The sequence below is a fragment of the Pygocentrus nattereri genome, chromosome 30, assembly GCF_015220715.1.
Source record: "Pygocentrus nattereri isolate fPygNat1 chromosome 30, fPygNat1.pri, whole genome shotgun sequence".
NCBI classification, from domain to species: Eukaryota; Metazoa; Chordata; class Actinopteri; order Characiformes; family Serrasalmidae; genus Pygocentrus; species Pygocentrus nattereri.
Window position 1 is genome coordinate 18,989,506 of NC_051240.1, and position 19,854 is coordinate 19,009,359.

At 43.2% G+C, this 19,854-nt stretch overlaps 1 protein-coding gene across 1 annotated transcript; it reads right to left on the minus strand.

The window, feature by feature from the left end:
* Positions 1 to 447: 447 nt before the first annotated feature.
* Positions 448 to 11,114, minus strand: mcm6 (minichromosome maintenance complex component 6). The gene is made up of 17 exons (XM_017724101.2): positions 10,933 to 11,114; positions 10,299 to 10,445; positions 8,360 to 8,470; positions 6,744 to 6,993; positions 6,440 to 6,605; positions 5,404 to 5,549; positions 5,168 to 5,318; positions 4,637 to 4,778; positions 4,028 to 4,169; positions 3,487 to 3,594; positions 3,149 to 3,304; positions 2,913 to 3,041; positions 2,025 to 2,186; positions 1,707 to 1,842; positions 1,403 to 1,594; positions 1,059 to 1,198; positions 448 to 951 (listed from the first exon to the last, which is right to left on the minus strand). The coding sequence occupies exons 1-17, from the start codon at positions 11,028 to 11,030 to the stop codon at positions 829 to 831; spliced, it is 2,499 nt and encodes an 832-aa protein (XP_017579590.1). The 5' UTR covers positions 11,031 to 11,114; the 3' UTR covers positions 448 to 828.
* Positions 11,115 to 19,854: the final 8,740 nt, after the last annotated feature.

A 19,854-nucleotide genomic window follows, 5' to 3' on the forward strand; every position in this document is an offset into this window, starting at 1 on the left:
CTACCTACCTATCTACCTACCTATCTATCTACCTACCTATCTACCTATCTATCTATCTATCTATCTACCTACCTATCTACCTACCTATCTACCTACCTATCTATCTACCTACCTATCTATCTATCTACCTACCTACCAATCTATCTATCTATCTATCTATCTATCTATCTATCTACCTACCTATCTATCTATCTATCTATCTGTCTATCTATCTGTCTATCTATCTATCTATCTATCTATCTGCCTCTCTGTCTATCTATCTATCTATCTATCTATCTATCTATCTATCTATCTATCTATCTATCTGCCTCTCTGTCTATCTATCTATCTATCTATCTATCTATCTATCTACAAAATACTTTTCTCATTTACGTTATCCAACTTTTTGGTGGCACTTTTTGGAGCTTTTTACAAAAGAAAATATATAAAAAGAGTAACAGTCAATCATTTTTCTGATATGATTCTTGTATATTGACCAAAATACAGACAACATAAAAGTTTTCAAGCTGCTTTGTGAGCACTTTTAACACAATCACAATAAAAACATAAAAACAAAAATGTCACTGACGTTCTACAAAACAGCCAACCCTTAAAAAGTCTAACATATTTACAGAATGAATAGCTTTGCACAGATTCTTCCTTCTAAGCATGCTCGCTCCATCGGTCCATACGGAGGACGCTTTACAGTCCAGCTTCAAGCAGGTCACCTTTTAGATTACAGAAAGAAAGGGCAGCATCCTCAACAACACTACCCTTATCCCCTCATTACAGGAAAAGAGGTGTATTTTTTAATATCATACACCAATTAAGGAGGACGTCAGCACAGGTTTAGTCCTCCAGTGTGTAGTTGGGGTTGACCACCAGAGTTACATCGTCTTCTTGGTCCTCAGATCCGCTGGACTGTGTTGAGCTCTTCAAGCCAGACTGGGACAACTCGATTAGGATGTAGTCCTGAAAAATGAGAAGAAATGACGGGGTTTGTTAGGCCACTTTCACGCTTGGATCAAGGCAGTTATATGCAGTGAAAAGAATAAAAGAAGTGTTTGATGTGCCCTTACATAGTGCACCAGTCTGTGGATGACCTTCTCTATCATGGCCTTCTTACTGATGAGCTCCATTTCGGAGTCGATCTCAGACTCAATCTCCTTCAGGTACCAGTTAACCACCGCGCTCTTCTTTAGGGCGTCCTCATTTTCATCTGGAGACGACAAATGTTTGTTCAGTGGGTGTGAATCTTCCGTGTATTATCGTTCCATGTGTTTGCTTGTGTGTGTATGCTGGTTTAAAAGTCCGATACATGGGCTGTAACTCAGATTAACAGTAACACTGTGCACTGAAACGTGCAGAAGGATGTTCTCTGCTGAGGATGTTATTCTTTTCCTCTAAAAAATCTTGTTCTCACCTTCCTCTGCACGGCGCAGGTGCAGCACTAGGAGGTTAGAGACGCGCTTGTATTCAGCAAAGGACAGGCGCAGTGAGGGCTTGCCACTGTGGCTTTCGCCATTGACCCCGTTAGTGAGCTCATGGCCGTTCACATGTCCATTTACACGCCCGTTCACGTGGTTGCCTGCGTCACCGTTGGGCACGTCCTGTCCTGTAATGCGACCGACCGAACACAAGACAGGGAAGAGGGAAGATGCATCAGAAACCCAAGACATGATATCTTAAAGCACAGTTGGTCAGACTTGCAGGGTAAAAGCCTTTACCGTTCATCTGGTTGTCTTCCTCCTGCTCCTCCATGGCCTCTTCCTCCTCCTGGTCCAGATTGATATCAGGTGTCTCCACTCTAATGATGGACTTGTTGAGCAGCCTGAAAGCCTCTTTGACGTGCTTGGGCTGTACCTGAAGGAGAGAGCGAGGTGGAGATGGTGTGACTTGAGGGGTACAAATGAAGAGAGAGCAGGACAATGTTTAAACTTCATTCTAGCACAATTTAAAGCCAGAAAGACTTTAATGTAAACAATCGAAAGCCTCCTGAACATTTAAATACTCAATAATGATGATGCACATTAAGACACACACACCTCGTCGCAGCAGTGCATCCTGGCCATGCTCTCAGACAGACGGATCATGCTCTCCAGCTGCCTCACTGTGATCCTCCAGGCTGATTTCGTTACACCAGAGCCATCCCTCTGCCTCAGGCGCTTGTACTGCTCCACTATGAAGTCCTCTGACTCCTTGGAGATCTGATACAACACATGTACATGCAGTTAGCTTTAAAAGAAGAATGAAATACTACATTTCATGTTTTGAGCTCATTTCGTTGAATTTTTGGCACTATATGTCCGTCCATATGTAATAGTGCCAGATTTATGTTACGTAGAGCTCAGTGTGCAAATGAGAACGTAGGACTTTCTTTACTAACGTTACCTTTCTTAACCCTTGTGTGATGTTCAGGTCTGCGAGACCCGTTTTCAATGTTTACCAACAAAAAATTATGTGATTTGTATTATTTCAACCTCAGATTCTTGGCCTTTGCTCATTTTCTGTCAAGAACATATAAAATAACCCATTTTCAGTGCCTTCACTCTGTTCACCACCCATACATTTAAATTACACGTGGTGTTGGGCTGAACCTGCGGCCAGTAAAAGTGTGGAGATGCTGTGTCCTTCACTCTGTTCTCCGCCTACATGGCCTGCTGTTAGTGTGTGTGTGTGTGTGTGTGTGTGTGTGTGTGTGTGTGTGAGAGAGAGAGAGAGGGTGAACAACATGGACAAGCTGCTGACTGGCTACAGCTGCTAAAGTAGAACCCTACGCCGGCCACTTGTGATATTTTAAACATCTGATATTTTTACATAAATTGTTATGATTATATTGATCTAAAAAAACAATAATGCAGTTATTAACACCACACAAGGGTTAATTCGCTGGTAGGATCTATCAATAATGTGGTGTGTTAAGACTTTCTCACCTTTGGCTTAAACTGGCGGGCGAACAGCAGGTATCTGCGGATCTCATCTAGACTGTAGACGCGATCGATGGAGTTTTCGATCCTTGAGTGCAAGTCCACAATGCGTCTGGCAATGGCGTAGTCAGTCACCTGGGGACGAAGGGAGGCATTAACACAACGGCTTCAGCATTGCATGATGACGTCGGAACATCCCTAGCTTATACAAATACTTCTATCATGTAACCACAGCCACATACCTCATTACAATCATCCACGAGGATGAAGAAGAGGTCAAAGCGGGACATGATGGGCGCCGTCAGGTTGACGTTCTGCTTGAGTGATTTGGAGCGGTCATAACGGCCACCGACGGGGTTCGCTGCAGCCAAGATAGACGTGCGGGCATTCAGTGTGGCCTTCGAGAGAGGAGATAAAACATTCCAAATCCTTCCAAAAAGTGGCACTGAATCTATCAACACTTCATGAAGCCCCAGGATATTCCTTGAGGTTAAACACTCTATTTGATATGTATTAACTCTGTATGTGTGTGACGTCTTTTGAAGCTTTGAGGATGAAGGGCTTTGCCTGTAATACACACCTTCACCCCTGCTTTGGTGATGGAGATGGTCTGTTGCTCCATTGCCTCATGGATGGCCACTTGATCTCTCATTTCCATTTTATCAAATTCATCAATGCAGCACACTCCCTGCAATTGAGACAAGCCATTTACACACAGCTAGAAGAACCCACCTCACCTATACACCACCATGGCTACTGACTGTATTATACTGAAATTAAGCATATTCAAATTCATTCACAAACCACAGAACATGAGGAAGGGAATAATTTCATCACTTAATAACAAACTGACTGTGGCCAAGAATGCAGAAGACAAGGCGTAAGGAAACGAGAATGCGTTACAACATTTTTTTTCTTGGTGGGAATTTGCATATAAGTAAAGCTAGTTGGACAAAGGCAATAGTTTTCATTCGTTTCTGGACCTGCTGTTGTTTCTTTGTTTGGCAAAAACGGATCTGGGATGTCAATTTAAACATTTTTCATGTCACCGTCATTCACAATTTGTTAGCACATTTAAGTTGTAATGAACTCGAGTTTTCTTGTGTTCTGCTTCTACTTACATTGTCAGCCAGCATCAGAGCTCCAGCCTCGATGACAAACTCATGCGACTCCTCATCTCGCACAACAGCAGCGGTGAGGCCGGCAGCGCTGGAGGCCTTCCCACTGGTGTAAACCGCACGTGGGCTGAACTCTTCCACGTGCCTGTGGAATCAGCATAACACAGAAATCACATCACAGCTTTAGAAGGACAACCCACTGAATCAGGTTTTATCTCTGGAGCTACTTTGTACATGAGACCACTAAGAGAGGAGATTACTGGACAAAGCATGAATAAGGTAACAGGAAGTCTATCCTACTCTGCAGCGACTGCAGTTCAAATACAGCTCTTTCCCAGTCCTGCTCATATAGTAATCCAAGTTAGTGTTTTCCTGGCTCTAATGTTCATATTTAAAATTCATGAAAGACTTGTTTATTAGTTAATGGGTTGGGTTAGGAGGGTTGGGAGCAGGAAAAACACTAAAACGAGCAGGCCATTCATAGGACTGCTTACTCAAGTCCAAACACTTAAAAATAGTACTGCATTACAGCACAAAGCAAGCCTTATTTCTGACCACGCACCACTAAATTACACTGTAAAAATACCTGTACAGTCAAAATCTGTGTCTTACTTGAGGAACTGGCTTTTGGCTGTGCTGGGGTCTCCCACGATGCACACGTTGATATCACCTCTAAGAGAAGTGCCCTCCATCGTGGTTTTAGGAACGCCTCCGAAGAGCATGAGCAGAATGCCTCTCTTCACCTCATCATTGCCTGTTTACAAACAAACACAGGCAATGTAATGTTATATGATGTTCTACATATGCAGAGTGAAGAAAAACGCATTGAGGTTGATGAATTTAAAAGTGTGCATCATTACAACGTGAACATAATACATTACCACACATTTTTTGTGTTACATTTTGCTAAAATTCCTCGATAATTGTGTTGACATAGTATTTTATTCATGTTGAATTTATGCCTACGTCTCAATTCGTTTGGTGTATACGTGCAAGACGCATTCAGAAATCAAATATCTGTGATATAACAGCGCTGCTCTGTCAACGAGTCGTCAAAGCAATATGTAATAACTTGCTAACTACACCGCGGGCACATCTGAAGTAGCAGTATAAGAAGAGCGTGACTAACGCAACGTGTCTGACCATGGACGGTGGGGAAGAGGCTGGTGCAGAGGTTGTGGTAGAGGTTCTTGTCCTGGCTCATCTCAAACACCTTCTCCCACTCCTTCACGGTCATCTGGTTCTTGATGCTCTCAGCTGTCTGTTCCTCATCACGGATCTCCTTCCCACCAAACTAAACAAAATACGACACATTTAAATGACAAATCCCAGCATGCTAATTCAGATTTCAGGATTGGCTGTCGGCCTGGGATCTTTACCCTGGGATTTGTGGGTGCCACATGGCAGGCCAGGAACGCCAGCTTGTAGGTAAGCTCTCGGACTCCAAGCGCGTTGAGCCCACGAACCCCTTCGTTCTCATAACCCTGGGCTCCAGCTGTGCGAGAACTGGTCTCCGCACGCACACCTAAGATGCACAAGAAAGGCATGTAAGTGCTGCTGCAGAACCTTAATATCGTCTAATATCGCCTTAAAATGTTGCGCAATACATGGCAGAAATACATCTTTCCAAACGACAAGAAAAGCCAATGATCTGATTAATTAGAACGCATTTCATTTACATTACCAGTCAGAAGTCAAATCTGATGTCTTCAAGATTATAAAAGGTTTCACATAATCTTAGACATTTTGACCTAAAGGCATATGCTCAAAAGCTTTAATTTGATTCGCTAACAAATATACTGAATATTTATATTTATACTATAGAAACATTCAAATTGATTTCCATCTGTATGAATTTATTCATGAAAAGTCAAATGGAAATTCAGAGCTGGAGAACGTTGAGTTGGATCCACAATTGATTATCCTTATGACTATGTGGGCTTCTGTGAAAGGTAGAAAAAACCCTATCACTAACCCTATTTGACAGAAGGCCAATAGTTTTGGCTGGAATAATTCCATATATACTTGTTACAGTTCCGATATGTTCACTATTAATTTAACATTTTAATATCTATATTAATGTAGCTATCATATATGAAGCAGAATGACTCATCTAATGTATGAGATCAGGTCTACTAACATTATCTCTGCCTGCCCTACTCCCCAAAAAATGACGACATATATCCATAAATATATCCATTAAACCCAATGGGCCTCATTCAAATATCTTCCTAGGTTTTTTTCTTACATTTGCTCTTGAGAAAGATCCTAAGAAAACATCCACATCAGAATCACGACGTGTTCTTAAACCACAGAACATTCTTTTTAAGTGCGGTTGGTGAATGAAGCCCAATTTAGCCATGAAATGTTCTGTGTCTGTCACTAACTCCTTGTTATGACGTGAGGAGTCAGTACCTGGTGTTGAGAGCTGGGACACGTCAGGCACGACGATGAGGCAGCCGATGAAATCGCACTTATCACCGGCCTGAGCTGACTCCACTGCTTCTGCCCGCAGGATGATCTCCATGCTCCGAGGGATGGAGCCCCGTGGCAACTCCGCCTGCGTCTCCTGGATACGCACCTGGTTTCCAGGGCAACACAAAACCTCCGTTTCAGCACCAGCATGGACGGGATTACAGATCATTTAAACTGAACTGCAGAAACTGACCAAAATAACCAGACCAGTCAAACCACATCCAATAAAGCTTTATTCCCTGACCTTCTGGAAGTCAATGAACTTGGACTTATTGGTGTCGAGCAGGAAGCGTCTGCGGTTGTTGCAGATGGGGTTGCGGCAGATGCTGGGCTGCGTGTATTTGAACTGCTGCTCCACGTCCTTGATGACGCTCTGACAGTCCAGGCACAGGAAGGTACCACTAACCAGTTCTGGGTGCACGGGGTGGGTGCGCACTACTTGACCACTGATGCGCACCAGAGAGCCGATACGCAGAGTGGTCAGCTCTCTGATCCTGGTGAACCCCAGAAGAAGCAGAGTGTTAGAGAGAGTGGTAGAAATAAGGCCTACATGTTGTGAGCAATAGGAAAATGAGGGGATGTAACACCTTGAGTAGCTCTGTGTGTGTGTTTGTGCATTTAACACCTATTTCTCATCGTATATAACTTCATACGCACTAACCGGTTGCAACACAACAGTTACAGAAGCCTGAGACACCTTTCACGCCTCACCCCTACCACTGAGCCTTGAGATAGAGGGGTGGGGCGAAATGTCAGAGCTACATGACCCTCCAAACAGAGCGATGTGAGGAAAAGGCCAGCAGGATGACTGTACGAGTGACCAAACCCACAAATGTGAGAATTTTCTCTATTAAAAAATGACAATCACTGTATTCTCTTAGTTTAAAGTTGTTTAACGTCATGTATTATTGTCATTTTCTTCGTAACAACCATAAAAGGCATGCTGATGTCTCAGTAACTAGCTAGTTAACTTTCCCGTTCCACCTTAAATAGTCCGGCACCATTGCTGCTGCTCCAATTAAGGTGGAATGGGAAAATCTGAACAAGAAGCTGGCGAATATCTGACTTGACGTGAGGGTTTGTCCCATTTCGTTGGGCAAGATTTCAACCACGACCCCTTGTAACTCAGTTCCAAGGGGTTAGGGTGACCCTTGAAGCACTGGAGCTGTATAACACCACTAACAAACTTTTCCATAAATACATCCCAAAACTTTTTTTAAACTCACTCAAAGTTCATTCAGGTCTTCACTGATGTCTCTCAAACGTGTAAATGTGGTATAGAACACATCAAGACTTACTGCGGATTATAAAACCCCCGACTCCATGACATAATCAGACTGCCCCTCACACGCACGCAGGCATATGGACTCTATATACTGCGATTTATGTTTTTACTTCACACGAATATCTTCAGTTTGAAAAGTCAAGACTAAATAGAAACAGCACAAACTGTGAACGTATTCTGAGCTCACCTGACGAGCTCCCAGTGTTCAGTGTCATGATGAAATGATGTGTATTTTAAGTCATATTAACACCTAAACCACTGTATAAGTCTTTAGGAGCGTATTGAAGACCTGGGTGTGGTCTGAGTGCATTAAGCTGAGTTAAATAGAAAGGTGGCTATTAACGTCCAGTGTTTGGTAGCTGCATCAGCTTTGTAGCTCCAGTGTTACACTAGTCACCACACATGTCTATGCCGATCAGCTTCGTCTGGGATAAAAGGAAAATTGTGTGATTTTCACCAAACCGTTGCTTCAAAACTAAGCCTAGAATCTGAAATAACTGTATCTACACCTTTTGACACAAACGATTAAAAGAACATCTGATCTGTATTTTTTCAATCTTCTACGTCGTTCTTACTTGTGCCTGGTCGGCAGGTCCTGAACGGCCACGTAGAACTCTTTGGAAACGGGAACATTTCCGCGGTCCCTGGCAAAGTTGCGTACTGCGCGACACAGGTAGGGATATATTCTGGAAACACAGTGAAAACAGTGAAGACAAAGACGTGCCAGCTTAGCACGGTCATGTGTGTTAAACAACATCTGAGACAAACAGGAATGTTTAACGGGCACCATTATCAGTAAACACGGCATACATTTCCACTGCTAAGCCGATGACACTCGGTTATGCATATCAAGCGAACCGGATGATGAAATTAAACTCCGTGAAACTGAGGACTGTATAAAAGACATGAAAGACTGGACGTCGAGTAACTTTCTCCTACTTAACTCGGATAAAACAGAGGTTCTGCTTCTTGGTCCAAAAGCAGCTACGAACAAACTGTCTAATTTTACACTTAAACTTAACAGAAGCTGAACTGCTGCCCATCCAGTGCGTCTGATGCTGTTGCCTCTTCTGCCTTGATCGGGTGCCACTGCTGGCCAGCCGTCTGGACCGGCTTGACCACCACTGAGCTTCTCGCTGTGCAACCCTCACCCTCAGATGCTGCTGCTGCTGTTTTCCCACCTGTTTTCCCCCTTTGTGCTATAATACTTCATACTAACTGTCTGGTGTCAATCAGAGGAGGATGGGTTCCCCGTCTGAGTCTTGGTTTCTCTCAAGGTTTCTTCCTCCTGCCCTTAGGGGCTTTATCCTTGCCACTGTCGCCACTGGCGAAGCTCATGGGGGCTCGGACCCGGATTTTCTCTATTCTTTTTCTTTCTGTCGTACTGACTGTTGTGTAAAGCTGCTTTGTGACAACACCTGTTTTAAAAGGCGCTATATAAATAAACTTTGCTTGCTTGCCTGCTTGACCAAGCCATCAACCCCATTTCTGGAGATTTACCACCTTGCAGGGTTTGGTTCCAACTCAGCTGACTCTGCTGAAGGCTTTGATTAAAGCTGTAGTTAAACTTTGCAGACTGGTAGATCTGCCTGACTTTTGCCTTTTTGTCATTAAGAAATTTTCCAGGCTGTTTTTTACATTTTATATGCTCAGTTTTCTTGCTATTTGTAAAATGCATTAACGGCAACGTGGCAGGAAAACAGGTGACCTGCCACGCATCAGGGAGACTGCAGCACTGCATCTACATCTACAGGTTATATATGGATATGTGACCTTGTTGTATAAAGTGCTCTTAAAATCGTGGCATTTTGGCATCTATATCACTTTGCCATGAATGTATCCATAACTTTCCAAAAAACATCCAGAGCTCTGACTGTCACTTTTCCAGGTGTGGAAATAAGTGGGATTTTATACATTCCACCTTCACAAGAGCCCTGCATCCAGGAGAAAAGCTGGGCGGTCATGTTGTGAAGCATGACATCCGTGATATTAGTCCTGGACTACGCTGCACGTTTTTGATTTCTGATGTTTTCGTTGCTGAGAAACTTACAGACCCAGATTTTGTCACAGTGGTGGTGATAAGAACCAGGAGTCACAGTGTCGACAACACAAACAAGGCCATTTTACGGTAAAATAACCATAAATCTGAAAAAATGTGTTTTCTTTGGGGAGTAGTTTGCCTTACAATGCCCTGCATGTACCCCTCCTTCATGACTTGATTAAGATAATGCATTTAGATACGTTTAGGCCGAAACTTCCGAAAACAACGTGAACTCCTCAGACGTCTGGTTCCACCACCGCTGTGAACAATTCTGATGCAGGACGTCTTTCTCTAGAACGAAACATCTCAAATTAACCCACTCTGAACAACGTGTTTATATCTGAACCATTAATTTCATGTAGAATTTTTTTAAGTTGGTGGAGTTTCCCTTTAAACAATCTGCGTGAATTTAAAACGCAGCAGGTCTTAATGTGTCTAGCTCAGTCTAGCTCCCTACCTAGCCTAGCTCTTACCTGTAGAAGTCCTCCTGAATGGTGGTCGCCAGTTCTTGGTTGAAGCCCTCCAGGTCGGTGAAGCTAACCAGCAGCGTGTTTCTCTCAGGCCGGATCAGCTCCTCTGCGTCGCGCAGGTACTTCAGCTCACCGTCGCTGTTCTGAAACCTGTCCACATGCATCACATCCGCTTTATTAACGTGTTATAACCGTTTACGAGCCACATTCCGTCGAAGTACGTTAATAACGAGACTTAGTAACTAACTTATAACGGCCTGGTCGACGGCGCCACACTTTCTGAACACGAAGCTCGCACGAAGCTTAAGTTGTCGTTAAGCTAGCTTCTTATTCGAATTTTCCCGTGCCACCTTAACTACTGCACCATGTATTACACCGTTTAAGGTGGAACGGGTGAAATAAACAAGAAACTGGCGAAAGGGGAGCCTCGTGTTTGAGAGTTACCTCAGATAAAAGTCCTAGCTGGTGGAGCATGATATTACTGTCGATCCATACAGACTATGAAGAGAGCTTTACGCCAAATTTAACCCAAAACAGAGTATTTTCCCAAAATTATCAGTGAAAATAGCTTCTGCCGCCTGTCAGGTTAAGCAAGCTCGCTTCCTGGGCCAAAGCAATGCAACACAAACAAACTCACTCTTCCAAAAACGCCTGGAACAATTTCTGACATTTCTCGGCCAGTTCATCCTTGACCATCTGCCCAGAGGTGTCCACTGCAGGTTCGGCGATGTCCATTTTCAGTCGGTTGTTGTTACGCAGTTATAACAGGTCAGCAGCTCTGTCTCCGGCTGGCTCCCAACACACAAAGCGCCACGAACTCTGACGAGATTTTCGCGCCAAGAGCACGACCACGTGACTGTTTTCGCGCCACCGGCAACCAATCAGCCGCTTTTCTTTTGTTGCCTCGCCTACGATTGGATGACAGCGAGCGGTTCCGCTCGAGGGTTGCCATGGAGGCGTGTTCACAGTGAGAACGGTCAGCTCTTGTCTTGCAGTCTGATGAACAGTCCGATAAACATTCGGATAAACAGATAAACAGTCAAATAAACAGTCCGATAAACATTTGGATAAACAGTCTGATGAACAGTCTGATGAACAGTCTGATTAACAGTCTGATAAACAGTCAGATAAACAGTCTGATTAACAGTCTGATTAACAGTCTGATTAACAGTCTGATGAACAGTCTGAGAAACAGTCTGATGAACAGTCTGATGAACAGTCTGATGAACAGTCTGATCAACAGTCTGATTAACAGTCTGATTAACAGTCTGATAAACAGTCAGATAAACAGTCTGATGAACAGTCTGATTAACAGTCTGATTAACAGTCTGATAAACAGTCAGATAAACAGTCAGATAAACAGTCTGATGAACAGTCTGATTAACAGTCTGATTAACAGTCTGATAAACAGTCAGATAAACAGTCTGATGAACAGTCTGATTAACAGTCTGATTAACAGTCTGATAAACAGTCTGATAAACAGTCAGATAAACAGTCTGATGAACAGTCTGATGAACAGTCTGATGAACAGTCTGAGAAACAGTCTGATGAACAGTCTGATGAACAGTCTGATTAACAGTCTGATGAACAGTCTGATCAACAGTCTGATTAACAGTCTGATTAACAGTCTGATAAACAGTCAGATAAACAGTCTGATGAACAGTCTGATGAACAGTCTGATAAACAGTCTGATGAACAGTCTGATGAACAGTCTGATGAACAGTCTGATTAACAGTCTGATTAACAGTCTGATAAACAGTCAGATAAACAGTCTGATGAACAGTCTGATTAACAGTCTGATGAACAGTCTGATGAACAGTCTGATTAACAGTCTGATTAACAGTCTGATAAACAGTCAGATAAACAGTCTGATGAACAGTCTGATAAACATTTGGATAATAATTCAATGCTAATAATTATCCTATTTTTGACCTATGATTATTATTAAATGTTATTATAAAATATTAAATTCTGAAGTTATGTGAAAGTACTAGCTCATATACCTAGTTATGTGTGTTGCCAACCGTCCCTTTTGACCACCTCCTTGTTTCTGCGCTCACTGTCCACTTTATCAGCTCCACTTACTGTATAGCTGCTCTCTGTAGTTCTACAGTTACAGACTGTAGTCCATCTGTTTCTCTGATACTCTGTTACCCTGTTCTTCAGTGGTCAGGACCCCCATGGACCCTCACAGAGCAGGTACTATGTGGGTCATGGATCATTCCCACATAACACTGACAAGGTGGTGGTGTGTTATTGTGTGTTGTGCTGGTACGAGTAGATCAGACACAGCTGTGCTGCTGGAGTTTTTAAACACTGTGTCCACTCACTGTCCATGACGATAGCTCATCTGCTGCTGCACAGTTTGTGTTGGTCATACTCTAGTCCTTCATCAGTGGTCACTGGACGCTGCCCACATTCTGCAACCTCTTTGCGAAGTTGACTTTGAGCCTTGTGTTCTTCTGCTGGTACGTCTTGTTTGTGCTGGTTCTCTCGCTGAGGAGAGTGTGTAGGGAGGGAAAGTGCAGCCCTGCGCCGTCAGCTGCATTTAAAACATTTCCAATAACCATTTTTTCAAAATATGGACATTTTTACTAAAAACACAGATTATTACAGGGACAACAGATGTAACCATTGTAACCATAACAGCTGGCTGTGAATTCAATGTAACTGCAGAATATTGCTGAGCCATAGAACCGTTACCATTACAATACTATTGAACTACAAATCTCGAAGTCCCGAAGCTTTGTGGGATGTGTGATCATGACGTCATTCGTGCGACAGACGTTTTAGTCCGTTTTGGAGAATCTTTTTGCCTTTTACAGTGAATTATTTGAAACATAGTCTCAATCATAGCTAACTGAATAGAGAAGTACATGATACAGAATACTGTAAATCCTGTAAATGTGCATTACTTTCCGTTCATCATTAACCTGTGTTTTAAACTGAAACAGCAGAGGGCGATCTGAGCACCTCTGAGAAGTCCTCGTACTGATGACTGTTACATCCTAATGTCAGGGCGTACTGATCAATGCACAATTGACCATGACCATATCATGACCTATGGGGTTCAGGCCTACGTCACACAGAGCCCTCAGCTCATTTTTATGCGTTCAGTTGTAACTCATAGTGAAACGTTATCCGATCAGCAACCTTCTAACACTTATCTGTTGTTTAGGCTCCATGTACCCGGACGTCATGAATGTCCTTGGGGGCCCTTGTCCACCTATAACTCTATTTCATCCAATCCTCTCTCTCTATTGTCTTGTCGCATGATCACGCGATGAACAGGCCATTTGTGTGTATATAAACTCTGCTATTCTGATCAATAAACGGGAAAAATCTTCTGAGGACAGACAAGGTCTCTGTGATCATTTGAGTTTCCTCTCAGCCAGCTGGACTCTCAGGAGGACGGATGGCTTAAGTTCACAGCTTTGGTATTGAGATCGAACCCTAGAACCTAAAACATCATCAAACGGTTCGAGCAATGACCAGTGCTAAGAAATGTATCAAACTAAACTACCTGAATGAATGAATAAATAAATAAATACATAAATAAATGAAGTGCTGTGTTACAGATAAATAGTGAAATGAAACACAAGAATAGATCATTAGATTTGAGGCTAAATCTCAAATGCCTCCCCACTTCCTACACAGTGCACTACATAGGTCACTAAACTAAAACATGTCTTCTACATCCAAAAAGTGCACTAAATGTTGGCCCGAAAGTCATGTAGATTTGCATAAAGATATCCATCCACTGCCCAACTTAATGTCCACTTTATCAGCTCCACTGACCGTATAGCTGCACTCTGTAGTTCTACAGTTACAGACTGTAGTCCATCTGTTTCTCTGATACTCTGTTACCCTGTTCTTCAGTGGTCAGGACCCCCATGGACCCTCACAGAGCAGGTACTATTTGGGTGGTGGATCATTCTCAGAACTGCAGTAACGCTGCCGTGGTGGTGGTGTGTTAGTGTGTGTTGCGCTGGTCTGAGTGGATCAGACACAGCAGCGCTGCTGGACTTTTTTTTTAAACAAAAGAAGCAGCTCAAAATGAATTGGAAAAAGTCTGTTTCCATCTACAGGATTTATAGGTAACACCAGTGGTGCCATTGCTTAAAACAATATAAATCTATTTAATAATATATTTTTATATTTTAATCAAAAATATCACCCACTATTTTACATTTTTCATAATGACTATTACTTTTGAACACAGTCCATTATATTTAGCTCTTTGTAGTCAAGACAGTTAGAAAAGCAGCTAGTTAGCTAAGTAGCAAGTTAGCCCAGCGGCTAATGTCCTACTTATTTGAATGGAGTTTGTTGGCTGTTGTTTACATAAGTTACCGGTCAGCTGCTGCGGTTCAGCCTAAAATATACACTCGTGTACAGTGGCGTGTAAATGCGGCGCCGTCTAAGGAGCTTTTTCATACATCGGTTCTCTGCACTTCTTTCCGCTCCTGTCCATTTTCACATAATTGGTGTGTGAAAGGCGCTAAACTCAGCCGAGCTCTGTCTGCCGTGTCAGCAGCTCAACGTCGTCGCACTTCGATAAACTGTACACGGGTGTATATTTCAGTGTGAAATGCAGCAGCTGACTGATAACGTATGTTAACTACAGCTAACAAACTAAATTCAAACTAATTCAAATACGCAGGACATTAGCTGCTGAGCTAACTTGCTGCTTTTCTAACTGCGTTCGAAAGTGATAGTCATTACGAAAAATGTAAAAGAGTGCGTTGATATTTTTGAATAAAGTATAAGAATATAAATAGATTTGCTTTTAACCAGTGGCACCACAGTTCCTGCCCTGTTTCGGAAGAAAAATCTGCAGAAAAAATAATGGACGCAAAACTCCAGTTGGTGACTGGCATAAAGAAAAGTGATTGACAGGAAGATTGCTGTTGTATTTGATTGTTTGGACTCGAAAATGATTGACAGGTGCCCCGCCCACTCGTGCTCTGGTATGGGGAAAGTAAACAGCGCCCTCTCGTGGCTGATTGCCTTATTTGGTCATTAGGTATTCAGTGACTCATGCAGGATGGGCATGCTTGTGACGTCATAATGGGAAAGCCAGGCTATATAAAGGCTCACACCAGGATGACCCTTCATCAGAGTGGACGTTCTTTTCTGTACTTCTCCTTTCACGAAAAAGAACCAAATCATTGGAATTCTTTATCTTGATTTTCCTGAGATGGAGATGATGCTGGGCTATCGTGCTGGCTCTCCGACTGTGTGTGGACCTGCTGGTGGAAAGGACAGTGGTTATTTTTTCACCCAGATTTGGGAGAAAGAACACAAAAAGAACCCACCAGTGAAGCCAAGGCCCACGAACTTTCCACTGCTGCCCATGAAGAGGGAAGCTGGAAGCTTGTTTGTTCGTGGAGGAACAGCCATCAGAACTGGACCTCCTGTGGACACTGTTTTGAGGACGCCGCAGACCGTCTTCGCTGAGGCTGCTGCTCTCGGGCACAGACGACAAGCGAGATCGCCGGACTTGACAGTACAGGGTGTGGCTTTTCCACTGATGGAGCATTACAGTCCTGCTGGAGGTAAAGATATTAAGATCACCCCTCCTTTTCCTCCATCGCCCGTCCTTCAGCCAAGCCCTCCTCTTCAGCTGTGTCCCCACCACACCAGGCAGCGGGATCCACCAGCCAGCAGGCCGGGAGTGCAGATCCATCGGCTGTGGACCTTCAAGCCGATGCCATACACCTGGTCTGAGTGGTCCAGCCGAGGTCCTCTGCTGTCCATTGGAATGATGAGAACCCCGTAGTTCTCAGGGGACACTCAGTTGAGCCCATATGCTGACTTTGTGAGAGGATTTAAGAAGACTAAGCTGGAAGGTGAACGTCAGCACGAGAACCAGCACAAACAAGAAGCACTGCTTCCAGTCTGTGTGTCCCATCTCCCTGAGCCTGTCTGAGGAGGAAGATGAAGAAGAGTCAGAGTTGAAGCTGCACATTAGAGAATCTGAGGATGGAGATCATCTTCAAGACAACAAGCACCAAAGTGCAAGATACCACCTCCCACCCTGATTCCCAAGACTGATGCTTTTCATTACTACAGAAGCACCAGCTAAATAAATAAACAAATCAACGAATAAATGCATTGTGTTCTGGGGCGTTAAGGATTGTTAGTATGTTCCTTTTACAGTTTTGTTTTCTGTTCTGAAGCAGGGCAGTTTAATCTCATGTAGGTTGTTATAGTGAACATTAGACGTTGATTGTCTGAACATCATAACGTCCCCTTAAGCAGCTTTGCACAATATTTCGCACAAAAGCCTCACCAAGTGCAGCAGAGTTTCTGTAGAAAGTCCTGTTCTACTGTTTCACGTTCCCTTTTAATAAATAACCACAGAAAAACAGAGCAGGGAACAATTGTGTAGCTCTGGCTTTAAAACCGTCTTGTGCCATTGGAAAAGGCCTTTAGACACAGAAATACGATCAATGCTCTGTCCTTTTCTAAGTGTAACATAAATTAAGGTAATTTAAAAATAAACATCTGAATAATATTTTTATAATCCCTGCTAGGAAAACCAACATAGACCAGCCTGGACCATTTCAGACCAGTGTGGAATTCGAGCCCGTCAAGCTGACGTCATGATCACGCAGCCCGCTAAGCGACCTCGGGATTTGTAGTTCAATGGTGCTTTAATCGTAACGGTTCTATGGCTCGACAACATGCCGCTGTGAGTCCTCAGTGAATGGGAGTAAATGCGCTCAACGGCTAACAACGAAAAGTTAAAATAACGTTTCTGTAATTTTATAAAGTAAAAGGATGTATTTCGCTAAAAAATCTCACCTTTATATTCTCCTTTTTCGACTGCAAACGGGTTTCGGGCAGCAGGAGGCGGGCTTTACTGCTAGAGCGTGATGATTGATTGGTGAGCGCAGCAGCTCATTGGCTGTTCGCGCTCACCGACGTCACTGACGTAGATGAGCCGCCGTTTTAAACTCATAACTCAGAGTTTAAAAGCTCTTAAAAACATAACAGCGGTGTTAAAATGTTTTATGCTGCTCTGTTTCAGGATATGTTTGCACTCTTTTACATTAAAAATGCTTAACCGTTTATAAACTCTGATTTTACTCCAATGCTCCATATCAGCCCATTCATTTTGGACTCACTCTGGAGCGCCCTCTAGCGTTGGAGAAACCTGGAAGGCATTGGGAAGAGTGGGAATTCTTCTCTCTACAAGTTCTCTGGTACGACCCCACTAAGTCTTCAAAAAGTAGTCTTAACACTTTTTGCCCAGCAGATGGCGCTGTGCGATTTTTTTTCTTTTGACTTCATTACATTACTGTGTCTGCAGAGGGCGCCAGCGACAAACGTGCTCTTTGGGTTCTACTGGTTGGGAAGAAACATCACTGCTTTGAAAATCAATGTGGAGCTAAAATAAGGCCTCTTAGTGCTCTAGATTTTGCTGTTTTACGCTTACAAGTATTTCAGTTAATTCAAACAGGTGTTCAGATTTTCAGGATGTAGTTAATGACAAAATATCTCTATAATGACTCTTTCTCTTTGAGGTGGACTCCTTTAGCATCTCTATATTGCTTTGACACCAGAATGTCCTTAACTACCCTCAGATACCTCATATTTTATATGGATATGGAAATAAGTTTTTTAAATGTTGTATACTTTCAATGTGGGCGACCGGGGTCCTCTCTAATGTGGAGTTTGCATGTTCTCCCCGTGTCTGCGTGGGTTTCCTCTGGGTTCTCCGGTTTCCTCCCACAGTCCAAAGACATGCAGTCAGGCCAGTTGGACGTGCTAAATTGCCCCTGGGTGTGAGTGTGTGGGTGACTGTCTGTGTCTGTCTGTCTGCCCTGCGATGGACTGGTGACCCATCCAGGGTGTATCCTGCCTTCTGCCCGAAGACTGCTGGGATAGGCTCCAGCATCCCCCCGCGATCCTGACAGAGAAGCGGCTTAGAAAATGGATGGATGGATGGATGGATACTTTCCATGTGTGCTCATGAGCCTGGTGTCCAGGAGTAAAGCTGGTTGTGAGGGGTAACAGTTACATGTAGGCCAGTGAATGGCTGCACATTTGACCTTTCAAATTATGCTATAGCTTCTCTCATCAGGCAGTTGAGTAAGTAAGTGAAGCTGGTGGAGATCTGCCGATAGATGCTCGGGCTGCCAGCGGGCACTTGTGTCATATCAGTCCATTAAAAGCTATGTGCGCTCTTCAGTGCTGTATTTGTTGTCTTTAAAGGAGTGTGTTGTTGAGTCTTACAGGTTTGAGTTATCTGATAGGTTTGCGCCTTATCCTTCTACCTGGTGCCATATCTGTTGTTCAAAGACCAGCAGACGTTCAGGTAGTGTTATCAGACAGATGATCAAGAGAACAGTTGGTAGGGTTGCTGATACAGAGCATTAACATACTTGTCTGACAAACATTCACGTCATGTATGACAAAAATGTAACGTACGTGTTTGTGTATCTGCAAGTCTGCTGTGTGTGTACAGTGTGTAGGCTATTTCTGTCAGCAGTGTGGCCTACATGACAGCGCAGACAGAGTGTGGGTATTTTTAGGAATCCGTGATGGTTTTCTCTTGCTGCCTGTTTTGTGTTTTTGGTGGTTTCCTGTGTAGTAACCAAACCCACCCGGATGGCGGCATTTTTAAATTGTGAAGAGATGCTTGCGGCCTCTATCATTGGTTGGTTGCGCAAGTTGGTAATAAGGCTGAAGAAACTGATTTGGAGCAGCACCTGTCAGTCGCTCTGCTCAGGTTTCATTGGTTGATGCACAACTTCAAATAACACGAGACCGTTTTTTACGCATACATACCGAGTACTTTAGACGAACTGCTGGTTTGGGTCTCAGTTTATTTGCATGGCCTTCTAGAGATGCTCAAATTAGCAACAAAGTATCTAATGAAACTCAACTGATGAGCCTGGAGGGGGCGAATTAAAACATGACTTAATGTAAGAAAACGAGAAGAGAGTGATCTGGTGAGCTTGTACAGTAGATCATCAAAATGTTTCATACTAGTTTGATAAAGCAGTGTGGATCAGTTAGAGCCCATGTATCAAACACAAGGACTGCAAAATTATTTTCATTTTCTATTAATATTAGCCAATTTCACCACGCACTGCAACGGTCTAAGCGACTGCACCGCAAAAACTAAACAAAGCAAGGCGTCAGGTGTCCAGTTCAAGTGAATGGGCACTGCTGTACACTGGGAACATTTAAAGAGGTCAAACAGTGATCTGCAGCTAATGTAGTCTATTGTATTATATAAAAGCAATTTTTTTTGTTTAAAATGTATTTTTGAATCCTTTTTTTTGGCCATTGTAGTTTTGGTTTATTTTGAACAGACAATGGCCAATTGGGGTCGTGGCAAAATGTTTTAAAAATAAAACCAGCTGGTGCACAGATTTTTTGAGATTTTGTAATGCTGCCCTTCCAGTGATTGAGTTTGACACCCTGAAATGGCAGCAGTACAAAAACAACCTGCAATGAGGAGGAACAAGCGTTCAGACACTTTTGATATACATCCTATTAGCCTATACCCACTACAGAGTCACACACATAAGGCCTTTTAACT